This window comes from Arvicola amphibius, chromosome 12, assembly GCF_903992535.2.
Source record: "Arvicola amphibius chromosome 12, mArvAmp1.2, whole genome shotgun sequence".
Lineage (NCBI taxonomy): Eukaryota > Metazoa > Chordata > Mammalia > Rodentia > Cricetidae > Arvicola > Arvicola amphibius.
Genome location: NC_052058.2, coordinates 58,889,324 through 58,916,335, shown reverse-complemented (window position 1 = coordinate 58,916,335; position 27,012 = coordinate 58,889,324). Strand labels below are relative to the sequence as shown.

Below are 27,012 nucleotides of genomic sequence, written 5' to 3'. Positions count from 1 at the left end.
GTCGCTTTGTTGGTTTCGATTAATTTGCTAGAATGACTCACAGAACTCAGGGAGACAGTTTACTGAAGTCTGCCAGGTTATTAGAAAGGCTTTTATGAAGGGTGTAGATGAATTATCAGATGGCATAGATGGACAGGCATAGGAAAAGAGACCAGAGCTTTCTTGGCCCCTCCAGGTGCCCACCCTCTAGAAAAGTCCATGTGTTTTATACCTCAGAGCTCTCTTGGGGTCCTGGCCTCTTGGATTTTTCTGGAAGCTTCATTTGTGGAAATAGTAAATTAAACAGCAGCTGTTGGGGATCACTTCAAACTTTAGCTCTCCGCTTCAGAGGTTGGGGTGGTGTGTACTAAATAGCCAAACCGTTTCATCCTGACTTTTTTTTTTTTCAGTGAATAGCCTCCCATCTGAAGCTGTGTATAGACTGCCAGACATCTGTCAATATCATTAGCATAAAAATCTCACATTTATCACTCATGGGTATGGGGCTTTTAGGTTCTGCATGTCAGGAACAAGAGAAGACCAGAGAGAGAGAGAGAACATGTACATATGCACACACATGTGTGAATATATTTGTGTGAATATGTGTATATGTGTACTGTGTAACTTAATAGATACATGTGTGTATATATAAATATAGAATTGTTATTACTGCAGTGTCACACGAGTATTTTAAAATTAGCCACCCTCGTGGAGCAGCAGCGGACCATAGTGTATGAGTTGTTTTTTTGCGTGGGTTATCTCATTGGGCCATCTAACTTTCTGCAGAGTCACTATTTCACAGACGAGGAACTGGCACCTTGCTTAAGTAGCTAGTTAAAATGCAGTGACTGGAAGCATGCGCTTGTTCCTGACTCAGTGAAAAGGCAAAGCTTCGATATCTAGGGACTATTCCCATTTTCCCCTCTTGACATCACCTGCTCTTCCATGTTATAAAATCCTAAACTTACCCTCTTTCTCTACATGTTTCCTTAGGGGAATAACTCCTTTTTGTTATGGTTTTTAACTATTGCCTGCAGGCTAAGGCTTAGCGTATAGACTAGATGGTGGAATGGAGCAGTCCGAGGGTAGGTTCCTCCTATGATGAAATTCATTTTCTCCTCAGGTGGCGGACACTTCCTCTGTGGGACACGGAAGAGTGCTGGTGAGCAGAAAGGATGCCTCCTAAGTTCAAGCGCCACCTAAACGATGACGACGTCACTGGGTCTGTGAAGAGTGAAAGGGTGCGTTTAGAATCTCAGGCTCTGAAGAGTCAGTGTAAGCTGCGCTCCTTGTAGGAGGTAGAAGGACAGCTGGATGTATGGAGCAGCAAAGGGCGACCCTATCTGATGCCCCACAACAAAAGAAAGGCTAACAAAGGAGAAGTAGGACAGATTACCTGATCCTGGCTTTATTTTACCTGACATGAGAGCCTTTAGACTGAAGACCCAAACAGAGGGTGAAATGGCCTGTTTTTATGTTGAGGTTTGATGAAGCATGGATGACTGTAGAAATATGATTGGACAGAAAAGTACGATCTAATAGCAGAGAGAAAGGGGGAGAAAGAGAAACTTCTCCACTTCTGTTTTGGCCTCTTTGTCCCTTTCTGTGGAGATGCCCTGCTGGATATGGGACGGGAAGAAACCTTTTGGAATGGGATCTCAGACCGTCATCGACAGGGTAGGTCAAAGAATGTCTTTATGATTATTCCTAGAAAGATAGGGGAAGATGAAGGTAATATTTCAGGTTTATTGCCATTTCAATTAGATGTGTATAGTGAGTGGATTTTGGTATTTTCAGAGTTGGCAGTTACAGTCAGTTTTAGGGCATAGCTGTATCCCTGAAGGAAGCCCTGTTCTCTTTTCCCGTCACCCTCGTTCCCTCAATTCATTCAGGCCACAGACAACTTAACCTTTGTCGTTTGACTTATTCTGGGCTTTTTTATGTAAATTAATTCATATGTATCTTGTTGTAGTTGGCTTCTTGATTTGTGATGTTTTCAAAATTGTCAGTGTTGTAGTATTAGTACTTTATATTCCATTTTCTAAATTTTCCCATTTTTTTTTATTTATGGATGTGGGTTGTTTTGCCTGCATGTATGTCTGTGTACGATGTGTGCAGTGCCTGAGAAGGCCAGAAGAGGGTTTTAGACCCCCTGAAACTGGAGTTACAGGTGATTGTGAGTCACCATATGGGTGCTAGGAATCCAGCCTGGCTCCTCTGAAAGATCAGATACTGTTCTTAACCACTTCCCCATCTAACCAGTCCCTTATATTCCTTTTTATTGCTGAGTAATCTTCTGTCGTGTGTATGTGCCACATTTAGTTATTGTCCATTAGTTTAATGGACATTTTGGGATGTCTGCACCACAACACCCCATAGTTCAGCTGTTCTAAATGCTGCTGAATGAATACTAATACACACATTTGTTTTTGAACATAATTTTTCCTTATATTTTTGGTTGTGAACCTACCCTTTAATGGCTGAGCCATTTTCATTGGTGGGAGTATGTATATAGCAACAGAATTATTAGCTTTTGTAGTAACAATACCCAACCTTTTGGGGAGGTGTCAGACTTGTTTTTCCAAAGTGGGTTGACGGTTTTAAATTTCCAGCAGTGGTATATAAGCACACCCTTAACACACCCCACACTCTGCCTGCTGGGTGAGAATGGTATCTTACTGTATCCTGTTATAAATTCCTTATATTGTATCCCTAACACACATATCTGGTCAGTGAATCTTGGCCTTGTGTGTTTCTCAGTGGACAACTGAGGTAAACTCTCAATGTCTAGTCTAGTCATCTTCAAAGCAAGATATAAGTCACTGGGCTTGTAATTTGATATGATTTTTGCTTTATATATGTATTTATTTATTTATTGGGACAGGGTTTCTCTGTAGTTTTGGAGTCTGTCCTGGAACTCACTCTATAAACCAGACTGGCATCAAACTCATAGAGATCTGCCTGCCTCTACCTTCTGAGTGCTGGGTTTAAAGGCATGTACCACCACTGCCTGGCTGTTTTATATATTTCATACTATGTTATCAATATATGAACATTGAACATTGTTAAGTCTTTTTTGTTGTTAAGTCTTCTTGGTAGGTGGTTCATTTTATAATTGTCTCATAAAACATCTTCTTTGGTTATTTATTGCAGTGCTTTAAGGTTTGTCTTTAGGTTACTAATATCTTTATGTTTTGAGTTACCAGTATATCTTTTCTCCACACTCCACATTATTCTTTAGTTGGCATTTCTTTTAGGTGAATCTCTTGAAAACAAATAGATATTGGCTGGATTTTGTGGCCCTCCAGTCATATATAATGATATGACTCACTGACTTGATATGATGTTAATATCATTGGAATTTTTCTGTGCCAGCCATTTTCCTATGGGCAGTGAGTGACCTGTTTCTGCTATTTGTCTGGGTCATTGTTATTTGAACTTCAGCTTAAATTCCATCTCTCCAGAATGATTTTCTGTGGCAGTCTCAGGACTTTCATGTAGTCACCCTGTCACTTTGTGCCCTTCACTGTTTGAATTCTCTCCATGGCATTTTTCTTAGGGTCACCTTTTTCTCTGAGAGCCAAGACCATGTCACAGCTTATGCATGGTGTTTACACCAATGCCTAACACTTATTAATTGCCCAGTATTAACAAGTATTTGTTAATGAGCATTCAACATAGCCTTTCTTTTTAACTCTTTAGTGTGTTATATATTAATTATTTTACGTAGATAAATGGCTATCATACATACATGCATTTCTTTTATTTCCCTCATAGTTTTACCAGATTGGTTATTTTTATCTCATCTCTTACCTTGACCAGGGATTACAAGGTACTCTAGTGAATTTATTCACTGTCTTCTTCTTCCCTCTGTTTTTTAAAATGTTTACTAAATATTTTAACAATGATACTGAAATCTCTGTTGTCAGTGCACCAAAAATGATTCGCCTTCATTGGTTTCCTTTTTTCTTCCCCTTCCTGCCTTCACTCCTCACCAAGATGAACACATTCATATACTGTACTTCCTCTCTTCACACCCCACACTCAGCCTCTGAGCTTCAATGGGAAAGTTTTAAGCTCTCTTAGAGACTTGTTTTATTTTTGTTATTGTTGTCTTATTTAAGTCCCGACATTAAAGACTTGTTTATCATGCTTTTTATTAACGTACTGTTCACAGTGACACATCATCATTTGTGTGTGTGTAAATCTGGTGTATATGCACTTGTGTATGCACGTGTGCTCACCTTTGTGTGTGAGTGTGAAGTCAACATTGGGTCTTTTCCTCAGTTGCTCTACTCCTAGTTTTTGAGACAAGGTCTCTCACTGACCCTGGTAGTGACCTTGCTGGCCAGAAAGCACCGAAGAGCCTCCTGGTTCCATACCCCAGCACTTTCAAAAAAAATGAAAAAGATTTGAGTTTTCTGATGCAGAAAAACTACGAAATGTCAGGGAAGAGAAAAGAAACAAACTCTAGGCTGTTGACATTCTTTAAACCGGCTTCCAGGAAGAGAGAAGGGTAAATGCAGACGCATGGCTGGCAGCTGGAACCTGTGGACAAGGTCTGCTGACCTTCCAGAGGAAACGCTGTCAGTTCCAGAATTCGTCACTGGCCTGGCAGTCATGGTGGTCATTCCCCTCCCTCATTCTCTCTATGGCAGCAGGCAACTGTGGAGCTCAATGTACCCCTGAAGGAGTAAGAGGGAGACATCAGAGCTAAGACAAAGGGTCAGTGCATAATGCCACACGTGGCTTTTTACATGGATGCTGGAAATGCAACTCAGGTCTTGTGCTTGTGAAACAACTCCTTCATCTCCTGAACCACCTCCCCAGACTTCAGCAAACATCCAGTTTGGATGTACATTTGATTAGATTCTTTGATTCCATCCATCTGTATCCTAAGACTTTGTTCTAATTTGATTTTCTTTTAGGCTGGTCTCGTTTCTTGAGCAGTTGTCCTCAGAGAAGATGCATAGGTGATTTTGTTTCCCATTTCTGTAGACGTGAATTACCGCAAAGTTAAAGCACCAAAAAATTTGCTCTTTCATTTTTCTTAGGGAGCAATTGCTCTTTGCTCTTCCAAGCTGCCAGAAGCTGCCTGCCTTTCTTGGTTCATACCCTTACTCCACTTTCAATCTCAGTTTCTTAGTGTCTCACCCCTTCTGCCTCCCTCTTTTCTTTGGAAGAACCATTGTCCTTGGTTGGGACTCAGATGAATACTCAAAAAGACCTTTAGACTCCTTAATCACATTGCCAAGTCACACCTCAGAAGTTAACAGAGTCACAGGTTTCAGTTATTGGGACATAGACATCTTCAGGACACCATGACTCTGCTATATGGGAGGTATTATTTGTGTTTGAAGGTCATGGATTTTGCTTGCGTTTACCCTCCTTTTAGGACCTCTTGTTCTCCTTTTAGGGAGAATGTGGACCATCTTCATTTCAAGGAAGACTTTTCCTTTGGTAATGTGAAACTGTAAAGTTACGTGTGTGTAGTGGGCTGTTTCTGGACTAAGTATCTAGAAAAGCCTTTGTCTTAGCTCTGATGTCTCCCTCTTACTCCTTCTGGGGTACACTGAGCTCCACAGTTGCCTGCTGCCAATAGAGAGAATGAGGGAAGGGGAATGACTACCATGACTGCCAGGCCAGTGACGAATTCTGGAACTGACAGCGTTTCCTCTGGAAGGTCAGCAGACCTTGTCCCACAGGTTCCAGCTGCCAGCCAGGCGTCTGCATTTACCCTTCTCTCTTCCTGGAAGCCGGTTTAAAGAATGTCAACAGCCTAGAGCTTGTTTCTTTTCTTTGCCCTGACATTTCGTAGTTTTTCTGCATCAGAAAACTCAAATCTTTTTCATTTTTTTTGACAGAGAAATCTTTTGGAAGATGACTCAGATGAAGAAGAGGACTTTTTTCTGTAAGTTAACTTTTTTTTCAGTTGTAATTAGCATATAAGAAAGTGCACATAGTTAAAGTGCTCATTGTGGGTTTTGACATATACTAAAATGTCTATAGTATCATCCAAAATAGGAACACAGCTCTTGTCCTGGAGCTTTCTTCCACTGCTTTGTAAGCTGTTGCTCTCCCAGGCTGGAGTTTCCACAGATCTGGTTCTGTCACCGCAGTTTCTGTTCCCTAGAGTTTTATATAAGCGAAGCCACGTGACGCCCTTTTCCTTTCTCAGCTCACTCCGTTTGCCATACCTGTCACTTTGACTCGGTGTGGATCCGCAGGTGGATTGTTTCGCTGAGTCGTTTCCCTTGTGTGGATATACTACAATCCATTTATCCATTCACTTGGATGTGGATGTTTGGTGGTTTATAGTTTTTTACTAAAACAAGTAAATTTCTTGTAAATGTTTGTGTGTAGGTATTTATGAGGACACATGCCTTAATTTCTCTTGGGTAAATCCCTGGGCGTGAAGGCTGGTGCACATTCTTACCTTAAAAGTGGCCACACCACGACTAAAGCTTTGATTTAACTGAAATCAATTTTTTTATATAGCTTTCCTCTGTCTCAACCTTCCAACAGGCTCTCACACCATATCCCAGGCTAGCCACAAACTCAGCCATCACCTTGCCTTTGTTTCCCAAATGCTAAGATTAGAGGTGTGTGCCACTGTGTGTCTGTTTGTCTGTCTGTCACTTTTTCTGTTTCTCATTCTCACTCTTTCCCTCCCTTTCCATGTCCCTCTCCTCCCTCTTCCTCTTTCCTTCATTTCCTCCCATCTTTATTACATCAGAAATATTATATTGAAGAAACAATGTCACTATAGTAGTTTTAATATGTTTTTGAGTTTGTTGTTTGTTTTGTTTTTGTTTGTTTTTGAGACATCTCTATGTAACAGCTCTGGCTGTCTTGGAACTCACTTGATAGACCAGGATAGCCTCGAACTCACAGAGATCTGCCCGTCTCTGCCTTCCAAGTTCCTGGATTAAGGGTGTGCACCACCATGCCCAGCTTTTGGAATGTTTTAACCTAATTGTTTTTAGGTAACTGTTTCATCTGTGGCATCCTTATTTAATCACTGATTTTTCATGCTTGCTTCTGGCTTTATTCATAATTATCTGGTTTAGAATGTGAAACAGTGCTCTGACCTGTCATTTGGGATAGATTGCTGTACGGAGTTCTAAGTTCGGAACTCCAGTGCTGACTTGAGCTCTGAAGACCAAGAGGGAAAAGCTTACAGACGTTAAGGCAAGGTGATATTCTAATACTTATAGGTGATATTGTTTTAATGAATAGTTTAATTTTTTCTTCTAAATATGCTTTCTTAGAAATGCATATTTTCCCTTCCTTTAGAGAGTTCCATGTCTGAAAATTAAGAACCTCAGGTTGTTTTGCTTTTTTGAGTTCTGTAGTTGAAACCTTCTCTATCTTCTGAAAAGCTTTAACAAAGTACTCTGAAGCTCCTATTCCTGGAGACTGAAGTGGATGGATCAGGGTGTTATACCCTTGGCTGTAACAAGAGATAACAGTAACAACTTGGGACTGTTAAATGCTTCCTTGTGCTCTTGCATTTTCTTCCTGCCATGTGCATATCTGTAAGAAGGGTATTTAAAAGTAGAATTCAAATTTTTAATGTTTTGAGTAAATTCAAAGTAAGTTGCAATTTTAGTTATAGAATTGACCACAAAGATATTCATAGTCAATGGCAGTTTACTTGGTATGACATTTCAGAGTTCAATGTGTAGGAAAATTATCACTAAAGATTAGGATTATGTACTCTGGACTTTCTCAGGAGAATTAGATTATGGCCAACATTATATACCATGAAGTAGATACATGATTATGAAGGATTCATTTCTACCAAGTTCTGTAAAATGCAGCTACGTATGATTAATGATGATCCATATTTAGAATCCAACTTGATCGCTCACATAGATGTGTTTCTTGTTTTCATATTTGTGTGATATTGTCATTACTAACATGAACTGGATATTTTATTTTCAGACGGGGACCATCTGGACCAAGATTTGGACCTAGAAATGATAAAATTAAACAGTAAGTTCCTAGATGCTCATTCATTTAAATTATTGTTAGAGTTCTCTGTGGACCAGGGCTATCAGATGTGGCTGTTGTTTTCATAAACAAGCTTTTTTTATTATTAGAACACAAGCTATATCCATTTGTTTCCATATTATCTGTAGCTGTTTTTGAGCTCCAACAGCAATGTTGAGTATTTGTGACACAGAGATCACAGAGCCCATAAAAGCTAAGATTTCTGCTCTGTTGTCTTGTATAGAAGATGTTTGTTAGGTGAGCATGGTGGCCTGCATTCCTTGCCATCATAATACAAGCTGCTTTTAGATTCATTTTGTCTGGAAAAAGGAAGAGTAGCCAAGGTGCTAGCTTCCTGCACCATTGTCTCTCACTTCAGCTCTAATACCCACTGGGGCCAGTAACTTCAGTAACAATTGTAGAATACTGTGGTACAAAAGAATTGTTGCTTAGACTGCAGCTAAGTGGTTTTATAGTCTGCAGCCTGCAGAAACTGCATAGCTCATCAGTACCTGGGAGTTTGAAGAAGCTGTCTGATGATGGGCCACATGGAGTGGAGTGAAACGGGCCTCACAAGCCACTCACTGTCTCAAGTTCAGTGGATTCACAGGGCATTCTGCATGATTATGCCTGCACAGGTGTCAGTGTGTCATTGTTGAGCCAGAGTGACTCTATCCATCTTTTATATCCAAGGTGTCACTGGAGTAGAAGGATCTATTGATGATACTTCTGGGTTTTGATATTGTTGTTTTAGCAGCCAATATGCTCTATTTCCTGTCTAAAATGCTTCTACAGAGTGAATCTAGTGTAGAATATGGCCTGTTGTGACTTTTGAGACACACATACATACAAATGGCATTTATATAAATACATATTTATATAAATGTACAAATTATTACTGTGACTTTGACAATCACAGAATTTTTAATAAAAAGAACTATTGACTGATGTAGCGGTTCATACTCACAGAGCTGAAGGCTGACCAGACTTAGCTGGAAGTCAGCCATCAAGGAGCAAACTGAAAGTCGATGGCCCAGCCTCGTGACCTCTAAGATGACATGACTCACCAGTGTGTACAAGGTGGCAAAGGACAACTTGCCCTGCTACATGCATAAGGAAAACTCCCTGACATTAGTCTAGCATACCAAAATCAGTCATTTTATTAACTAAGATGCATTATTACTACTTAATTTATAATAATTAAATGGAGTATTTCCAAGCATTTTAGATCAGCAATATTATTGCTTTGTTGGAGTTTAACTGGCCAGTAATTGTTAAAGTTGGTTACAGATTAATAAAAAATATCTACAACACTTTTTAGAAGACATTTTTGAGAAATACTCTATTTACTTGCTTCTGTAAAATTAATTTTATTGTGTCATTTTCTTTTTTCTTTTTTTCAATCCCAAGGCTTGAGCCCAGAGCCTCATGCATACTAGGCAAGAGCTCTACCTCTGAGCTACACCACCAATCTTTCTAAAATCTTATTTAAGACAGGGTCTTTCTTAGTTGACCAGGCAGATCTTGAACTTGAGACACTCCTACTTCCACCTCCTTGCTGAAATTACTGACATAGACCATCAGTTTTACAAAAGTTTATGACTTTTATTGGAATGTTTCCTCTGCTTTTAAGTTGAATTATAGCATCTTAAATGCTACTTTGATCATTTTAGATACTTTCTGTCACAGATGAGCAATCTGCTATCAACTTAGTCCAACCAGTTAAAACTTTATAAGGCACCCAAGGATTTACCATGATATAACGGCATATATATGCAGTTGTAAGAGTACAACATAGTTTTAAAACTTCTTTGTTGGGACCACCAAGTTGGCTCAGCAGGAAAGGGTATCTGCCTCCATGCCTGAGAACCTGAGTTCAGTTCTTGATATCCACATGGAGGAATTGCAAGAGAGCTGACTACTGCGTGTGTGTGTGTGTGTGTGTGTGTGTGTGTGTGTGTGTGTGTATGCACACACACACAATGAATGAACAAATAAAAACACAATTTAAAACGACGAACCCTCTTTGTCAACGGTACTTTAAGAGGCAAGATGGGGTTGTTAACGGAAAATTAGTATTCTCTTTATAAGAAAGACTGTGTATGTGTGGCAGAATATAATTTTTGTTTGTTTGTTGTTTTGCTTTTCAAGACAAGATTTTTCTTGTGTCTTTGGCTGCCCTGGAACTCACTCTGTAGACCAGGCTGCCCTGGAACTCACAAAGATCCATCTGCTGTGCCTCCTGAGAGCTGGGATTAAAGGTGTGCACCACCACCACTGAAGATCCACCTGTGGAAGACTGAGACTAGATTCCTTTCTTCCATTATGCACAAAAGTCAGCTCAAAAACGGGCCTAAAGACCTTGGTGTAAGACTGAAACTTTGGGGCTACTAGAAACCACATGGTAGAAACATGTGTGGAGCAAGATTGGACAAGTGGCAACTCCAGTAAATTACAAAGTCTCTGTGTAGCCAAAGGGCAGAGTGGAGAGAGCCTCTGCAGGCTGCTCCCCCGGCCCTGGGTTCATGTCCACAGTAAACAAAGAGCTGAGCAGCCAAAGAGCAAGCAATCTAGTTAATAAAGGACACCATGAAGAACTAGTAGCCAGCTATCGATAAGATGTACACCATCTTCAGCTGCCAGGGAAGTGCAGATTTAGACCACCACCACATTAAGATTTCACCTCACCCTCGTCAGAATGCTGTTAAGGAAAAACAAATAATGTTTGAGAGGATTCAGGAGAATCCTGCTGCTAAAAACATAAATTTGTTCAGCCAATACAGATCAGTGTAGAGGTTCTTGGGGAAAAAAAGTTAAAAATAATCCTAATTATCTGGGTACCCACCTGTAACCCGTTACTTGGCAGGTGGAGACAGGAGGATCAGGAGTTCAGGGTTGTCCTCAGCTACACACTTGTTGAGTTTGAGGCAAGCTTGGACTGTCTAAGATCCTATCTCTAAAAACTTCTTTAAAAAATAAAAACTGAAGCCGGGCAGTGGTGGCACATGCCTTTAATCCCAGCACTCAGGAGGCAGAGGCAGGCAGATCTCTGTGAGTTCGAGGCCAGCCTGGTCTACAAAAGCTAGTTCCAGGACAGGCTCTAAAACTACAGTGAAACCCTGTCTCGAAAAAAATAAAAATAAAATGAAAATAGAATGTCATATGATCTAGTGTATCAGACCCAGTGCTTCTGAGTATGAGTCCCCCCCCCAAAAAAAATAGTCAAAGGCAGCTCACTTTAGGAATGTGTGCAGTACCCTTTCATCATGCATTCATAATAGAAAAGTTATGAAATCAGCTAAGGTGCCCATCAGCAAATAGAAAAATGGGAGGCACTGGAGATTATCATGTAAAGTGAAGTAATCTGGCCTCCTAAAGACAAGGGCCACACGTTTCCTCTCGTGTGGAGTCTAGCAGGGGAGGGGGGATTAAAAGGCCACAGGTGGACGGAGGGTGTTGGAATGGGCGGAAAAAAACGTGGAAAAGAGGGTAAGAAACCGGTAGGGAGAGGGGATAGAGAATGCTCAAGGTACACTGTGTATGGAGATATCACAGCAAAACCTAGGAGTTTTGAGCCTTTTGAGTTTATTTTATAATCATGAAAATATGGCACATTAATATCCATAATAGCTATAATCTGGTGTGCGTAGCAGCCGCCAGTACATCCTCATCTCTGTCTGCTAGTTGACACTGTGTGACATATAAATGACTACTTGGAAACTCAAGACGGTTCAGGCTTCTCTTAGACTCTGTGTAGCTGAGCACAGCCCTGACCTCCGGATCCTCCTGTCTCCCTTCTTTTCAAGTTCTAGGTTACAGGGAGACATCAACATACCTAGAATTTTTTTCGTCCTTTTCAGGAGGCCTCCACGTTGATTTCTGCTTTGATGATTGGATTTATTTCCCATTCCTACCAGCATAAATAGGTTCCCCTCTCTGCGTTCTCACCAGCGTTGGTTGTGAGCATAGCTGCTTTCATTTTTAGCAGCAGAGGGCTGTACTGTCACTGCCCTTCAGCTCTCCAGTCACTAGGTCAGCTTCACAGAACTCACATTCCAGTTGTTCACTTTACTCAGCACCCACTGCCCTAAATACTCTGCCGTGACTTACAGGTGAATCACTTGGCTCTTTCACCGTGTTCAGTCCTTAAGGTGGGGGATGGGACACCTAAGCTGGCTGTTTTTCAGCTTTAAGATTAATGAATGTGTTAATTGTTACAAATGGCATAGTTGTATAAGTATCATGGCACTGTTCTTTAGAAGGGTAAATATCTTTAGCCCTCTTGCTGATAATTAGGATCTGCAGTAAGACATCTCTTGGAGATTCTGCAGCCATGTCAGATCTGCTTGGCCATATCCCTGCTTGGTTGAGTCTTACTCTTAGAGCCTTCAGTAGAATAATGTGCGGAAAGAGAACTCTGGGAAGCTGGGATGGATCCCAAAGGCTATGTGTGGATAATCCATGGTCATGCATAATGTTTTTTTACATAGGTGGAAGATGGGATCACCAGACATAGCATTGCTGCTCAATGTGACCGCCCCCTGCCTCTCTATCCCCCTCTGAGTGGGCCTTCCCCTTGTTTCTGAAGCACACACTTCGACTGGCTCAAATAAAGGACAGAATCCAATCTCAGAACTGCACATGATCCCCTATTCCCAACTGTGGGTTAATTTGGGGGCATAGTTATAGGACATGACAGAGAGGGAAATGTGTATGGGATGTTAAAAAATGCCCAAGTGACCTGGCGTGGTATGCAACACCTTTAATCCCAGCACTCTGGGGACTCAGAAGCAGGTGGCACTCTCTCTCTCTCTATCTCTCTCTGCTCTCTCTCTCTCTCTCTCTCTCTCTCTGAACCTATATCGTCTTCTCTATCCTCTCTCTTTTCTCTCTCTCTCTCTCTCTTCTCTCTCTCTCTCTCATCTCTCTCTCTCTCTCTCCTCTCTCTCTCCCACACACACACACCACACACGAAGACAAGGGCATATTCTTATTTACTTAACCATATGTGTGTTTCTGTGTGTATATAGTTGCTAATAATCATTGTGCTTTTTTGAGTTTTAAGGACTGGAAGTTCTCTTTCTCTTTTTAGCTGTTTCATTGTCAAGGCTTGTTATATAAATTTAAGCTAGGCTCTTATCTGTGGTTAGAGCATCAGAGGGATGCAGGACACTCAATTAAGCATTTCCGTGTTTTTATCCTTTGGAGGAAGCTCCTAAGGACAGTAGGTCGGTTGAGGGACCGTTTTGACTAATTCTGAAGTTTGTCAGTTTTCACTGGATAGTCTGAAGTTTGATTAGAAGAGTCTCCCATCTCATAAAAGAAGAAAACCATTTTCATTTTGAAAGACTGCATTGTAGCACGACCAATAAAAACCCAGAAGCAGATATTGGGGTTCAAGCTGAAGATCAGAAAATCAAAGCAGCCAAGCCACTAGTGTCTACCAAGGCTCAGACAAACAAATATCCTGTAGGCAATGTGACTGCAGACTGCAGTGCCTCTCCACCAAACCGCAGACTGCACTGGGCTCCTGTCTTCCTCCCACCTTGTGTTCCCTCTCTCCACCCAGCCGTATCACTCCTGTCTCCACCTCCCTAGTGCTGGGATTAAAGGCCTGGGATCCCAGGTGCTGGGATCACCTTTGTGTGAGCTCTGTTACTCTTTTAGACAGATTCAATCTCATATAGCCCAGAGTGGCCTTGAGTCCTAGGTTTAACGGGTTGTGTCACCACTCCTTGGCCTCCAATGGTTTAGCTCTGTGCTCTGATTTTCATACAAACTTATTTATTAAGACACAAGTAAAATATCACTATACTAATTGTTTTTCACTTTTGCCTTTTGGTGGTGTTTCCAATATTCTTGGGTATTCCAGGTGGTCTTGAATCTTAATTATACTTAAGGGAAAACTAATGATCAGTGAAGAATAATGGCCATTGGGTGTATCCAGTGCCTCATAAAGTGTGCTGGACGTTTCTATTTTAGAAACAGTAGTTTTTATTACCCCAGTAAACCTGGCCAGACACCTTGGTAAGTCTTTTATGGTTGAAATGCATTTGCAAAGAAAGGTAGGTCATGATCGTCGGTTTTGCCTGCTGTTTCCACAGTCTAGTAAAAAGAAATGAAACACTGAGTCACACTGATTCTGTCAGTGTTGGATTTGCTTATGAGATATAGTCAAGACAGAAGCAAGACTAAAAGTAAGCTTTCAGTTAAATATTACCTTAATGTGTATCCCTAATCCTTAATTACTTGAGAACTCAGGCCAAAATGAAAAAACATTGCTTTAGAGTTGAATGACAAACCATAGTTCTCTGAGAATTTGCCACATAGTAAAAGTTTCTAACAGTGTGCGGATCCCTAAAGGAAGAATAAATCTCATCTCTTTCAACAGTGTTCAGAATCAGGTGGATGAAGTCATTGATGTAATGCAAGAAAATATTACAAAGGTCATTGAGCGAGGAGAGCGGCTAGATGAACTGCAAGACAAGTCAGGTACAGCCGCTGCCTTCATTCCGTATTTCTTGATATTATGAATATGCGTGTGTAACTGACATCTACCTTTCCTTTGTCTCACTGATGCCTTAGGAAGTCAACATTCAATTCTTAAGATTCAAGTTTCGTGCTTAGTTTCTGCACCACTAATGTGAATGGTCTACTATATTTCCTTCTTACTCAGTTAAGAATGGAGAATTTAAAACTACATTGCCAAAAAGTTAAATCCCCTCTTTTCTCTTGCTCTGTTAATATTGATATGCTTTGTGTTTTTTATGTCAACGTGGTAAAGTTGATCTGTGTTCAGTACTCCTTTCAAACTTGTCAAGTATCTTTATTTTATGTATTCTCTGGTAATTAGGGAGTTTTCTTTACAGACAGGTGTTAGTCTCTGTGTCTGTAATGATTCCCAGCACATATCTGGACCTCCAGTATTGTTTGAATGATAACTTAGGCTTTTCCTGGATACTTAGCAACTTTTGTTACAGGCAGCTGTTAGCCTTGAGCCTATAATGGTTTTGGCACATATTAGCCATTCATGCAGTTTGAATGTGAGTTGAGTGACTGCATGCCAGATTCATTCTTGATAGGACTTGCCTGACCAGAAACTTGCTTGGTTACTTTCTTTTCACTCTAAATCAGTTATCCTTGTTTCCTAAAAATTTAATTTAATTTTCTCTGTGTGCAAATTTTTTCTAGCATTGTGCCAAAGTATTTGTTTTATTTCCGGTATTGGCATCCAACGTGTACTATTGGGCATTGGCCCAAGAGCAACAACCACAGCCCCTTACTATTTTCAAAAACTGTACTACATTAATTTGTGTGCATGTGCGTGAATTGGAGCACACAAACAATGATGAACGTGTGGAGCCTAGGGTCTTAGCTCTCTCCTTCCATCATGTGGGACCCTGTGTATCAAACTCAGGTTATCAGGCGTAGTGTCCCCCACTATTCTTATTTCTAATCTCTATTTTCTTACCAAAATTCTTGGAACCAACTGACCTTCCATTTTGCTTTTGTTTTTTTCAATATAGACTAATGAAATTTGTGTGTGTGTGTGCGTGTGTGTGTGGAGGGGGGAATTTAAAAAGTAGAAATTGTTGGGGTTTTTTTGTCTTCATGTGACTAGATAAAATAATTGTGTCATTTAATCCGACTCTCCACCCTCTGTGTGATACAGAAAGCTTATCAGATAATGCAACTGCATTCAGCAACAGATCCAAACAACTCCGAAGGCACATGTGGTGGCATGGATGCAAAGTAAGTAAAGGAGAAGGTGGGGTTGGGAGCAGAGAAAGATTTGAGGAGAAGGGGCCACTAGTCTCTGAGCTCAGTGAGAACCAACGCTGTAACTGCTCTTCTTATTGGGCGATTTCCTCAGTCTTGGACACGAAAGAGTAACTACAGGAACCATGCACTGTCTGATGCCTCCCAGCTCTCTCTGTGAAGGTGCCCTCATTTCCCAGTGGTCCAGCGTTTGGACGCCCAGTGACGCACGTCTGCCCTCCTTAGCAGCACTTCTTCCTAGCAGTTTTGGGGATATACAGAGTGGTTTGTTTTTTATTTTTATTTATTTATTTATTTTTAATAAAATGAAGCCTGGAGAGAAGTATGATTTTTTTTTCCTAGAAGTAGTTTGTATGCCAGAAACTCTCCTAACAAAAAGATTAAGGAAAAAGGCCCCATTTTATTCCTTCATTATTTCAACAAATAAGAAAGAAAAGAAAAATTTAGTAAGGACAAATGGATTTCACTATACATTAATATCCTTCAGAAATGAATTTGCCTCTTAAATCAAGTATGGCCAAGCATGAAACAAATATCTTTTAACATTTATAGCAAATTTCATGTTATGAGAACAAATCTTTCTTTATTCCTCTTGAGTCTAGGATATGCGTTTTTTATTTCGCCAAAATCCTTGAACCTGGGCTTATTGTTTTTTTAAACCCTCACTTTAGGGTTCAACAATAATTTTTTAAACCCAAATTTGCCACATGTTAAGGATTTCTTCCAAAAGATGTCTTGGATTTACCAAGTTTTATTTGTTTATCTGTTAAATGTCCTGTTTCCCGAAGTAAGAAGGAAAAAGAAGAAGAAAGACAAGTATAGAACTTTTTTTCTATTATTTTTGTTTTTTTCAGAGAATAAATTTTGTATTTTCTTTCATTTCTTCTCCGCCTCCTGCCTCTAATATTTTTAAAGAGAGTTTAAAAATTATACAGGAATTGTTGTTTTAAACAGACTCAGACTCAGTTAACTCTGTAGCCCACTCTAGCATCAAGCACGCAGTGAACAGCATTGTCGTGTAACTTAGCAGAGGACCATTGAAAGCAGTGAGTGTTCTCTACCTCACCTTCTCAGGCTTCTGTTTCTCCCTCCTCCTACTCTCCTAGCATCTGGGCGGCAGTTCCCACACCCCCACTTTCGGGTTGACTGACGGCAGTAGTGATTTAGGAAGGCTGTTATGGAAAAGGAGACAGACACATCAGAGGTTGCCAGTGGCTGAAAGGTTGTAGGCTGTGCAGTTGGTTAGGATGGGAACTCTGGGGGCCAGTAATGGAAACGTACCTGGTTATGATGGTTTTAGATACTTCTTGCCCCAATTGGAAACCTAGGAAGAAAAATTCTATTCAGTAAAGTGTTTTTAAATTTTGTTGGTTTTTCCATATACATTTTGTAAAGTTAAGCCTAGTTAACTTTATATTAATAGACAAATTAATATGTGTTTTGGGAAAGGTAAGAAAGCTACTATTAAATTCCATATGATTTAAAAAATATTTTCAGGTTAAATAAAGAATTTAAGTACCTTTTAGTATAATATAAGCCCTTTAGCATAATCTAAGCCCAGGTTCAAGACTATTTTTACATCTTTAAGTTATCGTAATTAAAGACTTTTCTATCCAAATTGCAAAGCTTTCTGTGTATTTCTTGGGTCACTTTGTTGGTGCCACAGTTGTGATGTCATGAAGGGTTAGCAGTCATTCTGTTTTTAATATATTTAACTAATTCCTGGTTTTATGTATAATTGTCATTTATGAAACATCTCTTTATTATATTGGAAATACTGATTTTTTTAAATTTTTGAAATGAACCTTATTATAAAAGTCTTGGAAATTAAAAAAAAAAAAAAGAAATCCCACACTGAAGTTAACCAGTCATCTGTGACCTATACAGTTAGAGTAGTCACTCTGAAGCTTTGTCACCTCACTCTGGACTTTACACTTTCACTATCTAATGTATTTTATATACTTATCTACTTATGCACTTATTGATCTTTTGAGTAACCCCCCCCCCCAAAAGCCTGCTGGCCTAACTCACTCTGTAAACCTTGAACTCACAGAGATCCACCTGCCTCTATCTCCCAAGTGTTGAGATTAAAGTCATGAGTTTTTAACTATATGAAAATGTTTGATGAAAGCAAGGCTTTAATACATCAAGGAAATGAAACTAGTTTAAATAATATGTGCGCTTAAAAAACAATAAAATTATGAGTTTGATATTTTTATATAGAAAGTTAACAAAATATCAAGCTGCTGACTAAGAAATGATCTTCAGCTGGGCGGTGGTCGCGCACGCCTTTAATCCCAGCACTTGGGAGGCAGAGGCAGACGGATCTCTGTGAGTTCAAGGCCAGCCTGTCTACAAGAGCTAGTTCCAGGACAGTCTCCAAAAAAATATAGAGAAACCCTGTCTCAAAAAAAAAAAAAAACAACAAAAAAGAAATGATCTTCAGGCTTCTCTTCCTAAGTGGAACTGGACACCGTACTCTTAAGTAGTTAAGTGTTGTTATTTATAGAGAATCTAAAGTATAGGCCTTAGCGTGGACATTACGACATCGTGAAGGGGTGAAAGCACAGCGAGGAAACAGCTGACAGGACTCTCGTGCGCTTGGAGAAACTGCAGTGATGCCTGCTGCCGTATATGTGACGGTCCCTTGATGCCTGCTGCCGTATATGTGACAGTCCCTTAATGCCTGCTGCCGTGTGGACAGCAGTCCCCTATTCATGGTTTTGTTTTCCATATCATTGGTTATGTACAGTGAGCTGAAGTTAGAGAAACCTAAATTTGTCTTGACTCCTGGAAGAGACACACCAAACTCATTTTACTTCATTATACATGTCTTCCATTTTATTGTTGTTTATGAGTCTATTCTTCTTAATTTATCAAATTATCTTTGGTGTGCCTCTACAGGGAAAACTACACATAGAGGATTTGGTATCATCCATGGTTTAAGGCATTCATGGGGTGAGGGCACATAACTTCCCACAGAAGAGAGGAAGGACCATTGTACATAAAATAATTATGGACTACTGGCTGCCAGTGTTTTTATCCAGTCCTGATCAGAATTGCTAAAAGTACAGTTTTGGGTCTCACATTCGAAGTAGGCCACCCCGAGAAGGCTCCGATTGTGACTGCTTACTGTGCAGTACATCCCTTAGATGGTAACATCCTCCAGAGCAAACCCCCACATTTGGGGGAACCTCAGTTATTTATGTAAAAATACAAGACATCCATCAAGTTCATGTGAGAAACAGTGAATTGGAAACCCTGCAAGGAGAGTGCCTGTTACTTGATGAGGTAGGGAAATAAATAAGTATCAGACAGAGAGTCCTGTCTTTATTAACAAGTCAAATTTCATTTGCCTTTTTGTGTGTTACAGATAAAAGCCGTCATGGCTTTGGCTGCAGCTATCCTTTTGCTAATGATTATCAGTAAGTATTTCTTGAATCATTGTTTCTTGGGGTATTGTGTTTCGTAAGGCTTAGGATTTGATTTGGTGTTCATTTTTTTTCAGAGACATAATCTCACTATGTAGCCCAGGCTGTCCGAAATGCTTCTGTGTAGCTCAGGCTGGCCTCTGGCTAGAGTTTTATTTTAAGATCATTTTTATCCTTTTCATTCCAGTTGACCTAATGTATGTAATGCAAGCATTGAGTAATGGCACGTGCCTTGAATAAGAAGGGAGCCTTTCCCTAGATGCTCAGTCTCTGAAGACTGCTTTGACAATGTCTGAAGTCTATGTGACTATGAATATGTGCATTCTGTGGGGGTCTGTATCCTTTGCTAGATTCTCAAAGGGCACTCCTCTTCCTGCTCCTCAGCCACCCCCAGTCACAGCACGGGGCTCAGCCATTTGTTTAAGGCGAAATCTGGTATCTGTTAGACTTAGGAAAAAATAGTTTTTTTGTTTACTGTTGTGATCAGGAGACAAACTCAGTTTCTCTCGATGATTTTGTATGTGTGTTTGTAGATTTGAGCTTACTTTTAGTTCTGAAAGCATAACTCATTTTGGTTTTTTTTTCTTAGTATTTTTTTCAAAGTTAGACTATTTTTTATAAGTACCATTCTTCAAGATCTCTAATATTTACAGAGATTTTATGAAGAATTAGAATCTCAGAAAATTGAAATTTTTATAAGGATATTTTTTTAAACTTAAAAAGTGTTATAAATAACTAACAAAGAACTGTAATCCAGTCTCATTACCCTGGGTAATAAAGAACTAACAAAGAAAGAAACTATAATCCAGTCTCATACCTGGGTAATAAAGAACTAACAAAGAACTATAATCAAGTCTCATTACCTGAGTTATAAAGAACTAACAAAGAAAGAACATAATCCAGTCTCATTACCTGGGTGCTGCTGTGTGGGTTTGCTTAGAGTTGAAGTGTATTTGTAACCATGTAATTAACCATGTTAATGCTCATGCTATTTCCATGGTCATTCAGAGCAAGGAGAATTTTGGACTCCCTTGACCCACCTGGTCTCCAGCTGGGGTTTCCTTTTAAATGGAAGTCTGCCTTCTTATTTCAGCTTTCATTGCATAACCAAGTGCCTTTTCATAACCTTGTTGGTCCACAGTTCTGCTGACTTCGTGGTTTGGAAATGGACCTCACAGATGTCTAGAAATGCTACCCTCTTACTAAAAGCAATGCTACAACTTCATAGAAAATACTCGAGCATATTCAGGGATGAGCTACAGTGCTGCTGCCTTGACTTCATTGTAATTTTTTAATTAATGATATCTGTTAAACAAGGTTGTCTTTCAATAGAAGCACACATAAAGCAAGATTATGTGTTAATTTATTGACTAAAGTGGAGAGTAGCCAGAGACTCAGGGCACTTAACCCTGTATTTTCCCTAGGTGTAGTGGATCAGGAGTCACCAGGTCAATGTTCATGATAACTTTGTAGAATATAATTATCACAGACAGCAAGAACCCACCATAAATGGTGGGCACCATGCCAAATATATATAGACTAGCATAAAAAGGACTATACAGTTCAACTGTACTCTCACTATACTGCTGTAGTTGCTATTAGTATGATTATTTTATATGCTTTAGTCCTTTTCCTCTTGGTATGTAAGACATGATTTTCAAAAGCTGAGATTGTATCAGACATTTCCAATAAATATTCTATAAATTATTTTCCACATTGTTAAGTATTGTAATAGTGTATTAGAAGCAATGGCTACTGTGTTTGCCGCAGTTCATTTGCTCAAGAGGCCAGTGTTAGAGACTTGCGTTGTTTTCTGATGGTTCTGCCTTTGTTCGTATTTCATAGCTGTTCTCTCAGATCAAGGTTTGGCCCAGGTTTCTCCTCGCTAATAATGGCCGTTACCCACACTTAGGGATTGTGCTTCTGACCTAGCTGTTATTGGTTCTGATTTTGATTGCATTCTTTTTCTTTTTTGTGTTTTACTTTTTTTCTCTTACAGTTCTTACTAGTTTGTGAAAAACCGTACTTGATTTGATGACAGAGATCCTCATTAAACAAGATCTGGGACAATAATAATAAAGATTGCTGCCATAATTAAATGAAACCTCTGTATATAAAACTTTCAATTTCTTCTTTTTTCAAGAAACTAAAGGCAAGTACCACTTCAAATTGGAGCATTGAGAATATCCAATTATGTTCTTCCCAACTAGCAAAATGTGTTTTGAATAATTATATTTAAGACAAAGATAACTCTATTTTGCTTTATTCCAAGGATCTAATTTGAAACTAGATACTTGCCAGTTTGTTATATGTATATATAGTTAAACACTGATGACAATATCCCATACTTGTGTTTTAGTGGCATTAAAAATGTTATTAACACCTTAAGTGAGGGTCATTCTGGTGGTCAGGAAGCCTGTGTAGAGTCTGACTCTCATGCTGAAGGAGATTCATAACCATCCCATCAGTATTTGCAAGAATGTCATTCTTTTCATATTGTAGTTGCTTTGCAGGCCATCTCCACAGTTACGGATTAACAAAAGCTTATGTGTTGTAAGTTCTGCCTTCAGCTCTACCTGAAAACATTCCAGTAAACCTACTCTGACTGTATAAGGAATACGTGGTAATTTTTTGGTATTTGCATTTTGAAAATGGGAAATTTAAACCGTGCTGAAAAGCATAATATGGTACCATAAAACTGGAGATAATAAAAGTATTGGAGAATGTCATTGGAGAGTGTCTGAAAATGAGCAGTATGTAGCATCCAGTCTTGGTCCAGTCGATTGTCAGTTAAACTACAATAAAAAGGGACTAATTCTCATGTGAGTAAGTGCAATCTGCCAGGTAATTTTTCCTTGATTTAATTTGTTAATAGTTTTCCCTCTTTGAGTTTAACTAGCCCTGTGCCAGAAGAGCACAGTCTTCCGCTTTGACTGTCATGTTTCTCCGGCACTCTTGGTGTGTTCTCTGACACTCTTGGGGACGAGATGTTGCACAGTCAAGTTTCCAGATTGCGAGTGGCAGTGAATAGCAAACTGTCAGGAGCATAGGTCATCTGTACAGAATAGTCAGTCACAGGTTCAGGGGGCATACCAAAGATGTGTTCATTGTAAAGAGCACCAACCCCTTAATACTGTTTTAAAAAGTCAACGTGAAAATACATCCTGAGTGTAAGAGGAGAAAGGCATGATAATCAAATTGGAGACTGTTGGGAACTTCTTCACATGGACGTCTTAAGCTAGAAATAGAGTTCACAGGATTTGTCAGTATTTGGGGGTAGGGTACGGTCATGTGTAAACAGATATAACTACTGTGTGATCATTTTAATTCAAAATGTATAAAACAATTTGGATTTTCTTTGTTTAATTCTACAGTGGATAGTACTAACAGATAAGAATGTTTTTTAATGGAAAGAAACTCGAAAGGCAAAAGCCAGATTAAGTGATATCCTAGACACTTGCAGGGTCTAGCTATTACTGCTGACTTTACAAGTGCTTGCATATTATGGAAAGTTGACTCTGACGTCTTCACTCTGTTAGTTCATGTGCACAGCATCTGAACTGATGCTTTTGGAAACGATGGGCCGAGGAGTGTTCTCAGTCTCAGCAGCTGGTAGTCAGGGATGGAGATGTTTCATTTGAATCAGCAGAGTTGGTCCTAGTGTTTGCCTTTGTGTTTGGATTGTAACTAGACTCGTAAGTCATCAGCTTTCCGCTGCTGATTAGTGTAGGAGTCTAGTTTCCCTCAGTGTCTGTTAGTGAAGAGGAAGTGCTTTAAAAAAAATTCCATATTTCCAGTGCTTCTTTTAATAAAGTGTACCACTTTTAAGGAAATAATTATTTTTAAAAAATAGAATTATAAAATTATTTTAAACATCAAATATATAAAAGTTTAGATTGCATCACTTTATGTGTATAGTTGTTTGTGTTTAAATTTGTTACTGCTGAGGAAACCCTGTTGGCGTGTGATGACCTCACTCAGTTTAATTTATTGTTTTATCTTTTTTGATCTTACATAATCCTGAGACCCTAAAATGACTGGCATGTTTATGACATTATATGAAATACTGGAAATATGGGTGTTCCTCCAAAAAGAAGCTATGGAGAGCCAGGTGTTACGGCTTACACCCTAATCCTTGCTCTGTGAACACTGAAGCAGGACAGTTGCCATGATTGTGAAGCCATCCTGGGCTTCATAGTGTGTTCTGGACTAGCCTGGGCTACAGAGTAAGAACCTGTCTCCAAAAAACCAAACAAGAAAAAAATCGAAGGGAAATGGTTGTTGATATTGCTGCTGGCCTGCCTCCATTCCCTCCTTAATTCATTCTTTTTCTCATCCAGCTCAGATCATCCTGCACTTGAAAAATGAAGTTTTACCACCTCAAAACTATCATACTTAACACCTGTGAAGATCAACAGAAAAATTCAAGTAGCTTTGCTAATGTTAGTTGATTGCCCAGTGAAATCAGGTCACGACTTCCATGCCTGATAGCGTGCCCTTGTGTTTGTCTGTAACAGAAGCCTCTTCCTGCAGCAGTTTGTGATGAATGGCTCTTCCTCCTGATCAGAACTCAGCGATGGCCTATGGTCTTTGATTCCATTGTCCTAACAAAACCCTTTGGAATTGTCCCAAAATTGTCTAAACTGGGACATCTATTGGTCAAGAGAAGGTCCAGAATTGATGACGGAACACTGTTCAAGGTGGAGAAAGAGTAGTAGACATCAGGTGTCCTTACCATTCATCCCTGGGCTCTGCATTAGAAAGTACTGTTGTTGCTTTAGTGGCAGAGTTGACACCTTGCTGTTCTGTGTAGCAGTGGGTACCCTGTAAATACACACACACAGGCTGAGGCCCAGGCATGGAAGTTGCTTGAAGTCTTTCTTGCCACTTCCACGTGGTCTCTGTTTCTGTCAGCACTGTAATCCAAACAGACTTGTATTCACGTCTTGTAAATACTTTATGGTTAGAAAATACGCAAGAAGTCTTTTCCACATTGAGCACAAATGTCTTTAGTTGTATTGAGTCAGAGTTACTAAGTTACTAAGCTAGGGACTGTACTATCAGTCAGATTTTGTGTTTTTCACATAGAAATGTTATTGGAATCATTTTTACTTTTCCATGAGTGGTAGTAAGAACATGAGCCCATCTGAACACGTTTGGGAAGGCAGTTGCCATAAAACAGTGCAAAGACAATGAGGTCAGGAAGAAGCAGAAAGGGACCCTCTTAGTCCTTACAAATGCCACCCTCCCCTAGACTGACAGAGTTTGAGCCTATTTTTGTGTTTTGCTTTTGAGACTATGTGACCCACGTTGGCCTCAAAGTCATAGAGAGCCACCAGCCTCTGCCTCCTAGGTGCTGGGATTAAGGTGTGCCACCATGCCCCTGCAGCCTTTTTCTTTTTGATCAAGAAAGATTCCTGGCTCAAGTGATATTTCTAACTTAGCATCACAAGTAGCTGAGACTACACATAGGCACCACCATGTACAAATGGGTCTTCTCTTTATCAGCCTGACGTTAGTCTTACTTGGATATTTATTTTCCTATGTCAAGTAGATAAGGGGGTGGGAACACACTTTTATTCTGACCCTTGTTTTATTTTGCAAAGCTTCTTAGAACAAGTGGAGTAGGGCTGAAAATAAAAACTTGCTAATCCAGTTGGGATAATTGTAAGCTTGTAGAGCAAGGACCTGCCACCCTGTTTGTCTCAGCACTGTAGCTCCCTGGCAGATGCTAGACAAAGGTGAGGGGAGAGAGGCTGTGCTTCAGAAGTCACACGGTGGTGGTGTGAGAGCTGATTCCCAGTGTGTTTTGAGAGGTGTCATGAGTGATCTAGGTGATTACCTAGAGACAAACATGTTCCTGTTATAACTGAGTATAGAAGAAATTCTGGGTTTTACAGTGTTGCATTAGCTTCTTTTCACTTGAAAAGTTTAAAATAAAATCACATTATTTTAAAGCTGTAAATTGCATATGTCCAAGGATTTAGTAAAATGTTAGCCATAAGAAAATTCAGCATTGTTTTATGTCTTAGTTGTATGTCATTATTTTTACTTCCCACAATCTTTAATTTAACATTTCGGCAAGTGCCTTTGACATTTAAGGGGTATGATGGGAGATGAGCAAATATAGGTGCCACACCCCCTTTCCCTGACTTCCTCAATTCCCCATGGCCATTTCTGTTTTACAGTGCTACAAAGTTCAGTCCTTTGTGTTCATGTGGAATGTGTTTGTAGCCTCTCCAAAGTAAACAGCAAAATAAAACATTTTGTAGAAATGAAGAGTAAGCACTTTGGGTTGTTTCAGTATGTATATCCTGTGACTTAACTTCCAAAGCAAAACACGTGTACAATCACCCTAATTTCAATGGTCCCTGATTTTCCACTAAAATACATGGAGTAAAAGTAAAACCTATCTAGAAAGAATGTCTCAATGTATAGCACCAAGTGTCAAGAGCAGGGAAATGGATTGATTAGGTTACTCATGCTTAACCTCTCTGGTGTCCATTTCAAAGAGAGGAAGAGGACAAAAGCCGCTTAATTTAATAATTTAGTACCAGTCAGAGCTGGGCATGGTGTTATATGCCCATAATTCCAGCACTCAGGACGTGGAGACAGGTGATCAGGGAGTAGTTCAAGGTAGAGACAACTACATAGTTTGAAGTCAGCTTGGGCTGCAAGAGCTTGTCTTTAAAAAAAAAAAAAACTAGTCCAAATTAACACCTGGCACCTGTCCCTCAGCAGTGTGGCGCGATCTGAGTAGTGATCTCTGACACTAAGCTTTCCCCCCAGACCCTAAATGTCATCTCGTAGTATTCCAAAGCTGTGGTCAAGAATGGAGATAGGAAACACCTTAGGTACACCCTAAGAATGACAAACCTAGAGAACCCTATTCAGCTTTGTGTTTGCCTATCAGCACGTAATACAGTTGGTGGCTCCACTTCTGAATGTCCCCAACTCCTGACGTTGTAGTCCTCCCGATACAACTCTCGGTCCTCTCTGAACACATTCCCTTATAATCTTACCTAATATTATCATGAAACACCCTTATTCTGACATATCCCAAGTTCATGTCTTCTCTTGAAACTGGACTCATGAATTTTCCATTTGTCATGTTTCATTATTACTCATTACTAATTGGCACAAGCCCAAAATAAAATTCTAATGCCAGGTGGTAGCACATACCTGTAATCTCCATATAGTCTGCTTTGCGTACCCATCAATTCTCTTCACGTCTCTATTCTTCCAACCTCCTAACATTTATAGAAACTAATTATTTATGCTTGTTACCTCTCTCCCCTCATTCCCAAATGCAACCTTCATAAAGGATGTTTGACTCTGTTCACTAATGTCTCCCAAACCACTTGCTGTAACAGCAGTAATTGCTGATTGAATGGTTCCATTATCCTGAAGATACAAAGGAAGGCCATAATTTTGAAAATTATATACTTAACTGCTGGAGCTAAATTGATTTTATAGTATATCAGCAATAGGATGAAAGACGTGGCCTCCATAATTCAAAAAGTCATAGAGAAAAGAGGTAAAAATAGAATTAAATACATAATAAAGGCAACTTGGGTCAGCTACCAGGGAAAACAAGTTAAAATAACTTGTTAGCAGTGGTCCTCAACCTGTGGGTCATAACCCCTTTGGGGGCACTGAATGACCCTTTCACGGGGGTCACCTAAGACCATCAAAAAAACAGATATTTACATCACAATTTATAACAGCAAAATTACAGCTATGAAGTAGCAATGATAATTTTACATTTGTGGATCACCACATGAGGGGTCTGTATTTAAGGGTCCACACTACGAAGGTTGAGAACCAC

The 27,012-nt window shown here is 39.7% G+C and overlaps 1 protein-coding gene across 2 annotated transcripts; it reads left to right on the top strand.

The window, feature by feature from the left end:
* Window positions 1–1,096: 1,096 nt before the first annotated feature.
* On the top strand, window positions 1,097–25,459 carry Vamp4 (vesicle associated membrane protein 4). 2 transcript variants are annotated; one of them, XM_038349352.1, is made up of 7 exons: window positions 1,097–1,220; window positions 5,844–5,890; window positions 7,927–7,977; window positions 14,366–14,466; window positions 15,647–15,726; window positions 19,127–19,178; window positions 23,525–25,459. In XM_038349352.1, the coding sequence occupies exons 1-7, from the start codon at window positions 1,155–1,157 to the stop codon at window positions 23,581–23,583; spliced, it is 456 nt and encodes a 151-aa protein (XP_038205280.1). In that variant the 5' UTR covers window positions 1,097–1,154; the 3' UTR covers window positions 23,584–25,459. The 2 variants fall into 2 exon arrangements, with proteins under 2 accessions (XP_038205280.1, XP_038205278.1); XM_038349350.1 differs by lacking the exons at window positions 19,127–19,178; window positions 23,525–25,459 and having other exon boundaries at window positions 15,647–18,128.
* The last annotated feature ends 1,553 nt before the right edge of the window (window positions 25,460–27,012 follow it).

Bases quoted from the DNA above. Each gene is read 5' to 3' on its own strand.
- Vamp4 (XM_038349350.1), top strand. From the start codon at position 1,155: ATGCCTCCTAAGTTCAAGCGCCACCTAAACGATGACGACGTCACTGGG. The intron at 5,891-7,926 runs GTAAGTTAACTT...TTTTATTTTCAG, and splicing joins GAAGAAGAGGACTTTTTTCT to ACGGGGACCATCTGGACCAA. The intron at 7,978-14,365 runs GTAAGTTCCTAG...CTCTTTCAACAG, and splicing joins AGAAATGATAAAATTAAACA to TGTTCAGAATCAGGTGGATG.